The 15,883-nt window shown below is 38.6% G+C and overlaps 1 protein-coding gene across 8 annotated transcripts in view; it reads left to right on the top strand.

Annotated features, from left to right (window-relative positions):
- ACACA (acetyl-CoA carboxylase alpha) overlaps positions 1-15,883 on the top strand; it is a 274,923-nt gene that overhangs the window by 123,426 nt on the left and 135,614 nt on the right. For all 8 annotated transcript variants that reach the window (XM_030296955.1, XM_030296959.1, XM_030296958.2 and 5 more), the window contains 5 exons: positions 3,065-3,189; positions 10,477-10,590; positions 12,098-12,211; positions 13,203-13,292; positions 15,070-15,188. In XM_030296955.1, coding sequence (XP_030152815.1) covers positions 3,065-3,189; positions 10,477-10,590; positions 12,098-12,211; positions 13,203-13,292; positions 15,070-15,188 — 562 coding nt within the window. The remainder of the gene's footprint in view (positions 1-3,064; positions 3,190-10,476; positions 10,591-12,097; positions 12,212-13,202; positions 13,293-15,069; positions 15,189-15,883) is intronic.

Here is a 15,883-nt window from a genome sequence, read left to right on the forward strand (position 1 = left end):
GGCATTTAGATCATGAGGAAAGGATAGACTTCTTTCTCATTAAATGATACTACTACAATGGCTTATTTATTTCCAAAACCAAAAAAAGAAATTGGATCTCTGTCTTAAACCGTATGCACAGAAGTCAATTCCAGATGAATTAAAGACTTAAACATGTTCTAAAGAGGCAAAACTACTAAATTTTTAAGAGAATAGCCGTATGACCTCAGGGTAGGGAAGGATTTGTCATGGAAGACACACATCTAGTGTAAACCACACATCTAGTGTAAACTAGAAAGGAAAAGGCTGATGAAAAGATGCCATAAAGAGACTGAAAACATAAGCCACAAAGTGGGAGAAGGTACTTATAAAACCTACGCCTATACGTCCGACTTCAGCCAGGTCACGATCTCGCGGTCCGTGAGTTCGAGCCCCGCGTCGGGCTCTGGGCTGATGGCTTAGAGCCTGGAGCCTGTTTCCGATTCTGTGTCTCCCTCTCTCTCTGCCCCTCCCCTGTTCATGCTCTGTCTCTCTCTGTCCCAAAAATAAATAAAAAACGTTGAAAAAAAAAATAAAAAAAAAAAAAAAAAAAAAAACCTACGCCTATAATGAAAGGGGTTAGTAAATAAGTAAAAAGACAACTTCTTTGAAAAATAGGTAAAAGAAAAAAAATAGGCAAAAGATATAAAAGGATAATTCATAAAAGGAAAGATACAAACGATCCACAAATTGAAAAGATGTGCAATCTCATTGCTAATTAGAGAAAGCCAAAAACACAATAAGATTGGCAAAAATTAAAAAAATCATCTTTCACTACTTCTGTAAGTAACAGTTTGTCAGAACTTAATAGAGTTGAATGTTTTATGTATTCTTCAACCTCACAATTTTACTCTTAGATAATAAACTTTAGAGAAACTCTTACACATGTTTGTAAGGAGACATATGGGACTATTTATTGGCAGCATTGTTCATAACAGCAAAATAGGAAACCATTAGAATTACATAAGTAGAATAAATAATTGAATTCTGGTATATTCCTACAATGGATTACTATACAGCAATGAAAGTTGAGGAACCAAGTTATACATATGAACAGAAGGATGTGTTTCACAAACATAATGTTGAGACATAAATGGAATAAATGTAAAGAAAAGCAAAAGAGTGAGTAACATAAAATTCAGCTTAGTAGGTATTTCTGAGGGGGAGCACATAGGATCCTTCAAAGATAATTAAAAATGTTCTAAGATAGATGGTAGTTATATGGGTATTTATTCTGCTGTATGTATATCTCACAACAAAAGGTTTTTAAAAATGTGGTGTCATTACTTTCTTTCTGCTTAGTGTCTCTGCTGTCTTTTCCCTGGGTAAATATTCTTTTTATCTGTCCTTGTTCTAGTAATTCCCTTTACCAAGATATATTTCTGTTGTGCCTTCAAAGTTAAGTGTTGGTTGGGAAAAGTATGAATTTATATAGGACAACTAATTCTATTTTGTTCTAAATAGGTCTTATATGAAATTGCCAATTCTTAATTCAAATATATCTGAATTAAGTTCTTTATTCAGATATATTTAGTTTCATATTGACAAAAATTCATATTTATCTTTAATATTTAAAACAGAACCGAGTTACCCTGGTTGAATGTACTCAGTATTCTAGGAATCCATAGTAATGCAGTAGAACTGTTCTGGTTTGTAACTTAAAATGGAATCTGAATTGAGATGATAATCCTTTAGTATTTTCATAATTTCATAAAATTCTGACCTTGATTGAGACTATTCAAACACTAATTCTCCTTTGCTTGGAAATTTAATTCTGGAGTAAGCTGTTTTCTGAAAAAGTGAATATTACTTCTATGCTGTGGTAGATATCACTACAGTAAACCTGATCCTTATGTTTCTGTGGCAAAACATAGCTTTCCTAGCCAGAACTAACCTACCCCTGGTGGCCTTATGAAGGGCCAATGAAGATGTACATAATTGTATTCTCCCTGCAGACCTTTTGACTTAATGCAAGGTTCTCCTTGATCTATGCCTTAGTTTGGATTTGGAATGGCTAGGTGTTGTTTAGCTGTTTCATGGATTCACAGGGCAAAATGTTGATTTCAGAGGTAACAACCATCCCCCTTACAGATATTGATAAGTTTGTGTTGCTTTATTTTTGAGCTAAAACTGTTCCATATAGTTAGGGGCACGTGGGTGGCTCAGTCAGTTAAGCATCCAACTCTTGATTTCAGCTCAGGTCATGATCTCACGGTTTGAGATTGAGCCCCCCCACCCCTCATTGGGCTCTGCGTTGGACATGGAGTCTGCTTGGGAGTCTCACCCTCGTTCTGCCCCCTCTTCAAAAACAAAAACAAAAACCTGTTCCTTATAGTTAGGGTGAAACATTTTCAGTGAGTCAGACATGAAGCCAGAATCTCAAGCTGGGGCAGACTTTAAAGATCATCAAATTTAATGGTATTGACATTTCTTTTTAAGCAACAGAATCCTCTCTTCTAAGGAAATCATTTCAGGAAACTAAATGAGAGTTTAGAGTAAGGGTGAGGATTGGAATTACCACCAACAGCTCAGTCTCTAAGACAAACCTTCCCTCTACCTTTTTTGGGGGAGTGGGGGATGCAAATGAGGTTCAGAGAGGGAAAGCGATTTGCCAAGAAGCACATAGGAAATTGGTAATACAGCTAGGCTTTGAGCCCAGATCTTGCACTAGATTGCCTGACTCCTACCGGCATTTCTTTTACTAAACCTCATTACCATTTCTGTACAAATCCATCCAAGAAAATTCTTTTTTTTTAAATTTTTTAATTTTTATTTATTTTGAGAGAGAATTCCCAAGCAGGCCCTGCACCACCAGTGCAAAGCTTGACACAGGTCTCCATTGCACGACCACAAGATCGTGACCTGAGCCCAAATCAAGAGTCGAACGCTTAACTGACTAAGCCACCCAGGTGCCCCTATCCAAGAAAATTCTTACAATGTTTCACTGCTTATCAGGTGAATTATAGACATTAAACAAACAAACAAATGGCATGTAAATGTGAACACTCAACCATAGATGAGGACCAGTTCTTTTTGCTGCTTGCAGGTCACTATGACAAATGTGTGTTTGCCCTTCGAGAAGAGAACAAGAGTGACATGAACACTGTGCTAAACTATATCTTCTCTCATGCTCAAGTCACCAAGAAGAATCTTCTGGTCACAATGCTTATTGTGAGTACCATTTTTCAGAACCTGTAAGGATGGTTGATGTTGTTGAGAAAACATTTCTCCTTCTGAGGTTCTGTGGTCAGAGGAACAGCTTCTTGTCTCCTGTAATTTTGGCATGAATGGCGCTTGAGTTGTAGATGAATGGTTTCTCACCTTTACCTCTGTCCTTGACCTGAAGGAACCTACTCCTGTCAGGAAAGGATTGTTCTGGCTATTATGCATGCAATCATGCACAGGAACTCAAATCTCTTGATTCTGCTGAGAGATGCCTTGTGCTTCCTGGTGTCACTCATGACAGTAGCTTTAAAACTGAGTCTTATTTAGCCAGTATACTTTTTCTTCAGAACTCTTGTTTTTTCCATGAATGTCAGCAGTGGCTATTACGTCCCAAAATGTAAGAATGAAAAACAGTGTTAGAAATCCAGTACTGCCCCTCACACCAAAGAAATTTAAATTTATTCTGCATCTTCTTTGGTCCCTTTCTGTTTTACTTACATAGAACTCCAAGCTCAGATTCTTGTAATGGTAGTGGATGCATGCTTTTGTCCCTATAACCTCGTAATATGAGAGCTAGTAGAAAGTGGGAGTGAAAGGTGAGAATGTGAATAGAATTAATGTACATTTGACCAGTGGGTAGAATTTTTGTGAACTTAAGGATTTTTAAACACAGTATGTAAGTCCTTCATTCCTAGATTCTTCTGATTGAGTTAGTTCTTAGAATCAGAGTTTCATAGGACTATTGTTAGAGTCCCCAACCCATGAACAGCTGCCTTATGGCTGCCTTTTTTGCCTTTTTGGGGGACCAAAGTACCATTTTACTCCTAGAGTTTCCTCTCTTGTCCCTTTGTGGAATTGACATTTTTGGTACCTTAATTCCATTCTTTCTTCTTGGAGGGGGAAAAAGAAAAACTATAAATTGCCACTGCTGTTTTTTTATTCCATAGTTTAGAATAAAGGGAAACTACCTACCTCACATTTGTGTTTAACAACAGTGCCACAACTTCATGTCTGCCTAGCTGGTTAACTCTCAAGGATATAACATTTTTTTTAGAATAGCTACCTTTAAAAACATAATTACAAGGAGAGTTCATTACCTTTGCTACCATAGAATGGCTAGATGGTGGGGAAATCAGAAGATGCATTTGAAAGAAAAAAATATATATCAGCAGTATAAAATATTTCAACTTCCCCAAGTGACAGGTTTCAGCAAAGAAGTGCTATTATCTGTGGTAATTTGATGATTTTTTTTCAATCAAAAGAATGAAGATATCTGTGACTAGTTAGATTTTTTTTTAATTTTAACATAAGGATTGCTAATTCTCATTTGGATAAAACAAGACTTTGCAGCAGAAAAGGGTAATGAGGAGGGAGTGGAAGAATCTCTCAGTTTGGACCTAAAATGGGGTGTATTTGCCTTTTTAGGGAGCTAATGATGGTGAGTTTTCATTTTATTATGATTACCTTTTTAAGGACTTAACAGTTTTCTGCACTAAAAATAGACCAAAGCCCAGAATCCTTGGAGCAGCAGAAGAGTAATGATCGTCCAAGACTGTCGCTGGGTTTCTTAAATTCTAATTTGTAAGATATAGGGGCTCGGCTCGCTCCTTTTGCGGAGTGATTGTAAGTAACGCTTGCCTTAAGAATCTCATTATTGGAACACGGAGCCATATTTCCTCTGAGAATTCTGGAGTAGCTTTGAGCCGGGGCTGTTCATTTCTCAAGTAATCACGCTGGTGTGATGGAGAGAGAAAATGGCAGCTGTTCGGAGCTCAGGCCTTCAATTTTCTTCAGAGTCCAGTCACTCAAGTGTGTAATTACACGGGGGGTGCTGCAGAGGCGTTGGGGCCTGTCAGAGAACTGGTTTGAGGCTTTGCTTTCTGCTTTTGCCAGTCAGGACAGGCAGAAGCCAATGGGACTCTGACTTGCTGCTGTTCTTTTTTCCCCACCTTGTCATCCTGATTACTTCTTACCTGCATGGATAGTGCCCAAACTTTCTTTCCAACAGGCTGAGCTCTTTGGAGAAAAGAGCTGTTATTAGTGTTTGGGTTTGGATGCATAGGACGGTGAGCAGAGGAAGAGTTGGGTGGGGGGGGGGGGGGAGGAGGAGGAGGAGGAGGGGGAGAAGAAGAAAGGTTGAAGATGTGAACCAGAAAGATGGATTTGTCCTTTTCTTTATTTTGGCATTTCACATTTTTCTTTAAAAAAACAAACCAAAACTCAGTAAATATAGTAGGATCTATAGGCTTTCATATCATTGAGTTTCTTTTGAAATACCAGCTGCTTTCACCTCATCTTAGAGACTTGGAAATCAAGAAGTTAATTGATTTCTCAGCTTGAGCTGAGAGAGGTAGCCGTGTCATGTGCAGCCGGAATGAAGGCTTGAGAGGTGCTCCTTTCCAATGTGATATTGCTGGATACCAGGTGTGGGTTTCCTCATTCTTTCTTTGGTAATGGCAGGGTCTCACTGCCATCACTCTATCCTACATCTGCATGAATGTTGGTAGCTGATAAAAGCTATCTTACTGGTTTGGATCACTCTTTCCTTAGGTCTCACTGTCTTTTACAGATACCACCTGGACATGGTAGCATTGGAATTCCACAGCTTGTGTTCTCTGCCACTTCCCCTTTCTTTGCTTACCTTGGCTTCCTGATTGATGGTTATGTGCCCGGCATTTCAATCTTTTGCTTTCTAGAAGCAGGAATGTTGATGGTGTGCTTTGCTGAGCTAGATGATGATTTCTGGGGCTTTTGAACCTAGAGGGAGGGATCAAGACAATCAGGCTTCTGTGAATCAGTGTTATGAAATGTGGGCTGCTTCAAGGAACCCCTCATCCCCTCCAGGTATTAGCATAGCTTGCCTAGTAGTAGCTTGCCTCAGGCAACTTGCCTCTTGAGCAAATTTGTTCTAATCTTTTACCCTATCTGGAAAGCAGAATATCAAGTAAAATGCAAAAGTCCATTTGGAGGAACACGGTGCCTCGATTAAAACCAAAGTCTAGAAGACCAAATGTATTTTTTGAAAACTCTTTTTACTTCTTAAATTCAATTTCATAGGAAAAAGCTTGGAAATACTATTTATGTTTACTTAGAGATAGTTAAAGAGACTCTAGCCAAATTAGGCAATTTGGCGCCAATAAAAATAATCAACATTCTTATAGCTGTCCAGATAACAAAGTACATGTTCCATAGCCATCTTGATGCTGAGTAGTCCTCCCCTCACTACTTATGTGTTATTTCTGGTATGGTCCACATGAATATAATGTAAACCATGCTTCCTAATGAGTAGTGCTATGCCTGTGAACCTTGATTTGGTTTTAACTGGGAGCCTTTTCTTCTTCTTCTTCTTAACATAACTGCAAATAATTTTATCCTATGTGTCTTAGTCCTAGTTTACTGAATACAGGTGATATTAACAATTTCTTGTTAAACCTGTCCTATGACATCCTTGGAATTACAAAAAGTCCAGCTGTGACTGGAAGAAGCTACCAGTCCATTGCTGATTTTGGGATTAGTGCCTCACCTACCTGAACGATTGTTAATGTCTTGAGAGCATTACACATTAGGTCACATTCCATTCTGAATTGTCTTCAAATCATAGGTTGCTAAGATCAAGTTGGATTATTTTGGGCTCTTCTGGCAGTCAGCTGCATAACTTTGGTTATGGTTTTGACACTTAAGCACATTTGTTATATTTCTGTACATCAGAAATATTCCCTGCAGTTAGCCACCATCCAGGTTAAGAATAAATACAAGAAATAAATGTGTGATACCAATCTTAACCATTACTGAATAATTATTTTCACTTTGGCCTGCAGATTTATGCAAGTAACCTGTAATCCCAGACTCGGCAGGTAGGCTCATTAAAAAAACCTCTTTATATTGAGGAAACACATCTGCTGACTGAGTCACCATTTAATGTCATTGTTATAAAATGTTCACCAGAATTAGATGGTGATGTTGGGCCTCCCAAAGGAAGCCTGCTTCTAGTCTAGAGGGCCATAAACTTCCTTTTGGATGTTTGTATCTTCGGATTGTTGGTTCTGATAGGTAGAATTGTCTTCAGTGTCTGGTGGTTTCTTTTAGGACCTGAACATACCTGGTCTTTCTTGTCCAGACCAAGGACAAGAAAGGGATGAGAAGGTTACTCTACATTTAATTTTCTTTTTTTTTTTTTAATTTTTTTTTTTTTAATGTTTATTTATTTTTGAGACAGAGAGAGACAGAGCATGAACGGGGGAGGGTCAGAGAGAGGGAGACACAGAATCTGAAACAGGCTCCAGGCTCTGAGCTGTCAGCACAGAGCCTGACGCGGGGCTCGAATTCACAGATTGTGAGATCATGACCTGAGCTGAAGTCGGCCGCTTAACCGACTGAGCCACCCAGGCGCCCCTACATTTAATTTTCTATTGCCAATCTTTTTCTTGTTTAAAAAAATTTTTTTAAGTTTATTTATTTTGAGAAAGAGCGAATGGTGAAGGGGCAGAGAGAGGTAGTGAGTATCCCAAACAGGCTCCGCACTGTCAGCGCAGAGCCCAATGCGGGGCTTGAACCCACAAAATGTGAGACCATGACCTGAGCTGAAGTCGGACACTTAACTGACTGAGCCACCCAGGCGCCCCGGCCAATCTTTTTCTAAGTGCTCATGATGACAATGGGCAAAATAATATTTGAATGGAAAATATCCAAGTTAGGATAAACTAATGGATGTAGTAGTTTATTGATACTATATTTGCTACTTCACATCCCAGAAAGGCCTGGTTTCTGTACTTTATCACAAGGAGCCCAGAAAAAGGTTGTCGCTTGGTGATTATGAATGAATAATTATTTCCTGATTATTGTTTTAAGTCTCCATAGTTCCCTTTTCTTTCAGATACTGTTTCCTTTTCCCTACCTCTTTTCTCCCTCCTTTTCTCTCATAGTGGAAAGATAAAAGGAAAAAAAATGGTTTTTTAAAAAGTGGTTTTGTGTATTGTTTTAAATTAGAACATGATCTATAGTTAGGCAAGAAGATAGCTCCATTTTTATTTCTTTATTTTAATTTAATCCCAAGAGGTAAACCTGGATTTCCTTTCAAGGGAAAACATTCCAAAGCTGTCATGTCTGATACAAGTAGGTAGCTAGTGTTCTTATTTTGTTATGTTGGTTTTTGTTGTTAGATGTTGAGACTTTAGTCTGGACTTTTGCAGAGTAGCTGAGTTTTACTTCTCAGGACACCTGTTAGGTTTTTAGATCTTTCAATGGGACATTCTGATGGGTGGAGGAAGTACCTCAGAAAGGAATGTTTTTCTCTATTAGGAAAAGAGGGATTTAATAGAAAAACCTTATCTTGGTTTCCTTATTCACTGTGATCTGTCTGTTCTTCTGTCTTCCTGTGGTCTTGTCCCTGGTGATTTTATACATTTCCTTGAAATTCTTTTTCGCTCCTTAGATCTCAACAAAAGATGTAGCTTAGTTGCATTTTCTCCCTCCTTTTTTCTCTTAATACCTAGGGTAGGTTGAACAGGCCCTCTGGTCTATGACCACATGCTCAACCGAACCCTGGATTTATAGTCACTTGATAGGCCACTTTCTCCTCCTCACTCAGATCAGTGACTTCTGTGTGCCAAACAGGTGAATCTTCCCCCTCAGATCAGTGAATTTACTGTGTTCAGCATGTGAAAACAGTACTTGCACTTCCTTAACTATAAATCCCATCGTGTGTTTTATGACTCTGGATATTTGGAGCAGACCTCTGGTGGGTGGATTGGAGACCAGGAGGTATTTCCTGCTTTAAAATGTTTGAGAAGCCTTCTTCCCAGCATAGTGGTGCTGAGTACTCCCAAACCGTTTACCCTGTGGTGTGGAAGGCAGTAGGGGTTGTAGAAGAGGTGTTTTGGGAAATGCCTATCTGCCCCAAAAGCTGAAAGTCTCAAGCTTTTGTTTATACTGTTGTGGTAAAGGGACCATAAAGAGTATCCTTTGAGATGAAGAAAGTTAAATATGAAATGGAGGCTTTTCAGGAAAAAGGCCGATAATCAAGGTAAGGAAGAAAATTAAAAGGCAGAAACAGGAAGCCTTTTGGGATCTGGTCATCTGTCATGTCCTATTTATAGCAGAGGGAGAATAAAAACTCACTACAATATAAAAGCAATTATTTCAAACTCAAAGTAGAGGGAACTATGCCTAAAGGTATATATTTTATGTGGTATTGTTTAAGAATTTTTTTTTTAATGTTTATTTATTTTTGAGAAGAGAGAGAGCCGGGGAGGGATCCAAAGTGGGCTTTGCGCTGACAGCAGAGAGCCCGATGCAGGGCTTGAACTCACGAGCCAGGAGATTGTGACCTGAGCCGAAGTTAGACGCTTAACCAACTGAACCACCCAAGCGCCCCTAGTGTTTAGAATCTCTATAAATAACTCTGTACGTTTCAAAAAAAAAAAAAAAAAAAAAGGACAGCTATTTATAAAATCCACATTTGCAGTTTTTTCAGCTTAGATGAAAATTACATGGATAATGGATGAATTTAGGGAATGAACTAATACTCCACTGGAGAAGTATTTTTCTTAAAATAGATAGAGATTTTTTTTCTTAACTAATTTTAATTTTTAGAAAAAGAAGGACCCAATTGAATAAACCCATGGATTGTATAGTAGTAGCTTGGTTTTTTCCTCTACTCCATCTAAGGATTCACCATGTTTCGTTATTGTGGAATGATTCTTGGTACAGCAAGAGGATAAATGATTTCAGGAATAGAATTGTCAACATATGAGATAGTGTTTTTATATAGTGTGTGTTCATAAATGAATAATTTGCTCTTGTGTTTCTGTTTTGCACCCTCCTGGGATGTTGAACATTTGGTGTTTGGAATGAAAACCACCAGGAGTGGTTCCTTTTGCCTTATTCTGCCTTCTTTCCAAAAGTGGGAGAGGGAACAGGAAAGCCTGACTCAGTCCCTATATTATGTAAAACCTCTTAAAAGTTGGAGGCATCATCTGTTGTTTTTTACTCAGAATCCCTTGGCCCCTTTTAATGGTCCCTGATGATTTCTTCTGCATGTTAAAAGTATAATGTTAATAAAGAAATTCACTAGGAACTTTGAATCTGAATGCCTGAGGAATTTGGGCTTCTCAGCAGTGGCTTCTTCTTGGGTCTTCTGTACACATTGTTTGGGATACAAATAATAGGAAGTTTGCATTTTCTTATTAATCCAGCTCTGTTTGCTTTCTTTTTAGTCCCTTTTCCCATTTCAAATTTCTATCCACAGTTCTTTTTAATGTGGATGTACATATATTTTTTCACATTAACAATTAGGATCAGTTGTGTGGTCGGGACCCTACTCTCACTGATGAGCTGCTGAATATCCTCACAGAGCTAACTCAACTCAGTAAGACCACCAATGCCAAAGTGGCACTTCGAGCACGCCAGGTAAGGACATGTGTTGATTATCTTGAAGGAGAAATGGTTTTCATACAATGAGTTTTTTATTCAATCTCCTGACACAGATCATACAATTTTCTATGTACATCTTCTCACGGCCCTCAAAACAAATGTTTTCACGTAGTATGTCTTTTTTTTTTTTTTTAATGTTTATTTATTTATTTTTCAGAGAGAGAATTTGTAGTTTTAACAGATTGTCTTTTTTTTTTTAATGTTTGTTTCTGTTTTTGAGAGAAAGGGGATGGGCAGAGCATGAGCAGAATGGGCAGAGAGAGGGAGACACAGAATCAGAAGCAGGCTCCAGGCTCTGAGCTGTCAGCACAGAGCCGGATGTGAGGGCTCGAACTCACAAGCTGTGAGATCATGACCTGGGCCAAAGTTGGATGTTTAATGCAAGTGCCCCACGTAGTATGTTTTTTTTAAAGAGAAAGGAAAACATTAATGTTGAGTCTGTTTAAAATAGAAGTCTTTTCCCCCTGATAAAATTCTCTTACTATTCCCTGACTTTCCTAATCACCTTGTGATAGTAAACCAGGGTCATGTGGGGGAAAGGAAACTAAGGGATGGCAATAAACTCAATATTTTTCACTTCCCAAAGGGAGCTTAGAAGCAAGTGAAAACTTTTTTTTAAGTGTGTAGGAAAAAATTAAGTGTGGAAAGCAGAAAGATAATGCAGTGGATCTTAGGTGCTAGCAATCAGAACAACCCCCAGAGAAGTCCAGTTAGTTTCACCCTGTAGTCTTCATTTCCATTCCAAAAGGTTTCAGCAGGGAAGCCAAGAAGTGGCGCTCCCTTTGTGTTTCAGTGCACGGGGCATTGACAAGGAAGCAGCATTTGAAGCTGTTCAGTGACCTTCTGCTTTCTCTACAATTGTATCCATGTCACTGAACTGCTCAAAGTTATTGAACCTCTCAGTGACCTGCTGAGAGTATTCAGGTCCTACCGTGTCCCTGTTTGTTTGTGACACTGCTTTTCACTCTCTCTGCCCCTCACATGCGTTGGTGTTACATCCCAATACCTCCTTGTTGATATTGAGTACTTGGGGCTGTCAGAGCATCTTTTCCTAGTCTTTGTTTCTACTTCAGAGTTGCAAAAGCCCTGCTCTGTGACATCCACCTTCCCCACAGCTGCTCCCTGCCAGACCTGATTCCCAATTAACAGCTAGTCATGCAGTCCCCAGGACTAGAGGCTTTACAATGGTAAATCACATGCACTGAGGGAACTTGATTGAAGCTGTTTTCTCTGCTTTCCCCCTGCCCCCCTGTGGGAAATTGCCCACAACGCAAATCATGGTGAGAGTCAACTGAGATGCAGTATTGGTGGCATTGGCTGTATGTTACAGGACCTAGAAGTTGTTTTACTTGGTCTCTGTTTTATCTTTGATGCCTGCACTTACAGATTTATATTTATTGCTTTTGTATCAGAGCTGCCTAATAGGAGGCTAGAATAATCACTCCCTCAGGAACTTATGCCTCTTATTTTGCTCTCACTCTAGGTTCTTATTGCCTCCCATTTGCCATCATATGAGCTTCGCCATAACCAAGTAGAGTCTATCTTCCTTTCAGCTATTGACATGTATGGACATCAGTTTTGCATTGAGAACCTGCAGGTATACATAAAGCCCTTTTCTACCACTGTGCATTCTTGTCCACTTTATTCCTAAGCCTGGTTCAATTAATCAATCTGAAATGAAGTTTCATGCCTTGACTTTATAAAATGATTTATACTTAATGTTGTTTTTTTCATAAAAATGCTTTTATAATTGTGATTTAGCTTAAAAATGAAGTCTCTACCTCTTGTACTTTTTATCTAGAAAGTATTCTAGGCTAGAATTAAGTGGTAGCACTAGTTGATGTCTGGTATTTGAATCAGATGTATAAACAGGTAGTTGTTAGTCTTCTAGAGACAAAGCCACTTAAGTCATTTAAGTTTTATCTTATTATAATGCTTACTATTAAGCTTTATACAGAACCAGTTTTATAAAGAGTGTTGGCTAATTTTACTACTAATTGAAAGGACCTTGACTATTACTTTTTAGACAGAACCATTTTCTCAGGAATGACTTTGTTTTTCTACCTGTAAATAAGAGTAATATTGTTCTATCTAGCCAAGGGAATCTTCAGGCTTTCTGTCAGATTTCCTTCCGGGGAACCTAGAAAAGGGGAAAGGATATTTTTGTTTATTTGGTTAATAGTTGAAATATAGGGTTTCAACTGGGGTCCAAATCTGTGGCTTACCATAGCGGAGGATTGAGACAGTATTTAAGAAGTTGAGTACAGATATATGTCAGGAAGGCTGTTAATTATGGTCTTTAGCACTAATATTAGCATATGATGCGTCACTATATTATTCTAAGAATTTTACATATTTTCATTCTTCTAATGCTCGCAACAGACCCATGAGGATAGGTGTCCTTCCCCCCCCCCCCCCGCCCCCATTTTGTAGCTGAGGAAGCTGGGGCACAAAGAAGGTGAGTTTATACAGGACATTCCTAGACAGAATTCTTAGGTTACTCTGTCTGCTTCAAAATGCTAAATATTGTCCACTGAAATTGTTCCCTTTTGAATGTAATGGCTTAAGCTTGTCTCTGTACCTTCCAGAAACTCATCTTGTCTGAAACATCTATTTTTGATGTCCTACCAAACTTCTTCTATCACAGCAACCAGGTAGTGAGGATGGCAGCTCTGGAGGTAAGTTTTCAAAGTATTGTGATATCACCTTTTTCTTGGTTTCTAGCTGATCTCTTCTGTCCACTTGGCTAATGTATCAGTCCTTTTTCTTTGGGCTTAAGGTTGGTGCTAAAGAGTAGAGTCTTCTTTTCCTTTGAAACAAATGCTTGCTTTACTCAGGTGTTTTCAGCTGAACTGATCACCACTTGTCCAATCATAGGAAAATAGCTGCCAGCATTTTTCAATAGTCTCTACTTTCCAAGTATTTGAATTCTCTCATTTCAGAATAAATTAGGATTCCATATAAAACAATAAATGAAAAAATATATGGCTGACCAGAACATGTACCATTTGTGATTTGGGCCAAATAAAATGGATTTTTAGTTATATTCTGAATTTTTAAGCAACTCTATTGAAATATTTTGTCATGAGAAAGAAAGTAATAACATATAACGAACTGTGTTTTAGTTGCTTTACTGCTTTTCTCATTTAACCCTACAATTACTTCATGAAGCAAAAGGAAAGTGAGACTCCTGAGAGGTTGACTGTGACTGGTCCACATTTATGTAGATAATAATTGGAAGGGTTTGCATTTGAACCCAGGTCAATCTGGCTCAAAGACTTTTCTGTTTCCAGCACACTACCTCATTAAGCACAAAAATTGCAGGCCCTGAATAATGGCTATAAATTGCCAGGTAGATGTTTTTTGAAGATGGAAGAAGAGTGTTCTAGATGATTTTATGTAATATGACATCACTGCAGTCTGTTGCAAGCTCCTTTGGCTTACTTTTTATTTGTAGTCTGTGGATGGAATGTAATGTATCCTACTCAGTAAATACCAAATTTTAAAAATATCTAAGTATCTTAGAGTGCTTCCGTGTCATTTAATGAGAAATCTCCTTATATACCTCACATGATGATAGAATCGCATGTAGCATTTTATGTGCATGGCAAATTGGCTGTGAAGTGCACAAGGTCACACTTACGGTTTTTGCTGTGATGTAACCTGTTGCTATTTCTTTAACTCTTGAGTCAGGTTAGTGTGTTTGAGATGTTATGTCAAATTATGCCTTACTGCTTTTGCCTAGGGTTTGGCGGGTTATAAATAATCTAAAATAATTTGGAGTAGTGGGACAACAAAACGAAGAGATACAAGATAGTAAATGAGTTGAACTGTACAACAAGTGTTTCTATCTTCTGCCTTCACTCCTCAGGTGGCTCAGATCAGTACCTCTCATTTTTCTCACTGCTTGATTTTACCTTCTACTGAAATAATGCTTTCTTTTACTAATGATCAAACCTTCTCCCTAAGTTTGGGTTCACGTGAAAGGTTTATGGCCCAGCCAGAGGTGTCCAGCAGAGGCAGGTTAATTTTATTTTCATTTATAGTCATGGGTGTAGTTTTAAGACTGCAACTTAAAAAAAAATTTTTTTTTTTAATGTTTATTCATTTTTGAGAGAGAGAGAGAGACAGATTGCAAGCGGGGCAGGAGCAGAGAGAGACGGAAACACAGAATCCGAAGCAGGCTCCAGGCTCTGAGTGGTCAGCACAGAGCCTGATGCGGGGCTCGAACCCACGAGCTGTGAGATCATGATGTGAGCCAAAGTCGGACGCTCAACCAACTGAGCCACCCAGGTGCCCTAAGACTGCAGCTTTATTAATTAAAGCAAGTTATTTATGTACAGAGCCTCCTTCTACATTGCATCCCTCTTCTCAAGACTATCTTTTTCCTGGCTAACCATCTTTTAGTTTCTGTTTTTGAAGGAGTGTATTTATTGAGGGTTACTTTTTAACCAGGTTTATGTTCGAAGGGCTTACATTGCCTATGAACTTAACAGCGTCCAACATCGCCAGCTTAAGGACAATACCTGCGTGGTGGAATTCCAGTTCATGCTGCCCACATCGCATCCAAACAGGTGAGTTTGAGCTGGGATGTGCATCTGAGCCAGCCAGATCTATCACGAGAGTTGAGAGTAATGTATGTGACAGTTCCATGGGTTTTTGGTTTTGGCTAGAAATATAGAGCAGAGAATGAACAAATTTATTTATTCATTCATTTTTAGTGAGAGAGTGCATGCACATTTGTGCAAGCAGGGAAGGAGCAGAGAGGGAGAGAGAGAATCCCAGGCAGGCTCTGTGCTGTTAGCGTGAAGTCCCACATGGGGCTTGATCCCACGAACCGTGAGATCATGACCTGAGCCAAAATCAAGAGTCAGATGCCTAATGGACTGAGCCACCTAGGCGCCCCAAAAATGAACAGATTTAAATCGTGAGAGAAGAGCCTCTTGGTACCCACTTTTTTTTTCTTATCTTTGACCTGGAGAGATGAAATATAATCTAAGTAAGATAAAAATTTTAAGATTACTCCATCATTCATGTTTGCTTGTATTATGTCACTGAGGAAACATAGTTCTTTTCTTTCTTTTTTTTAAGTGATAATTTACTGGCATTTTACTTACTGGAACTTTGCCAGAAAATCGCTTTTTTAGCAGTTTAAGTCAAACAGTTGGAACGTGAAAATATCTTGGGTGGAATGTTTTTCCTTTCTATTTATTTGCTATACATTAAGGCTATACCTGAGCCAATTTTGCTCTCTCCCTAAAAACAGACA

Source organism: Lynx canadensis, chromosome E1 (genome assembly GCF_007474595.2).
Source record: "Lynx canadensis isolate LIC74 chromosome E1, mLynCan4.pri.v2, whole genome shotgun sequence".
NCBI classification, from domain to species: Eukaryota; Metazoa; Chordata; class Mammalia; order Carnivora; family Felidae; genus Lynx; species Lynx canadensis.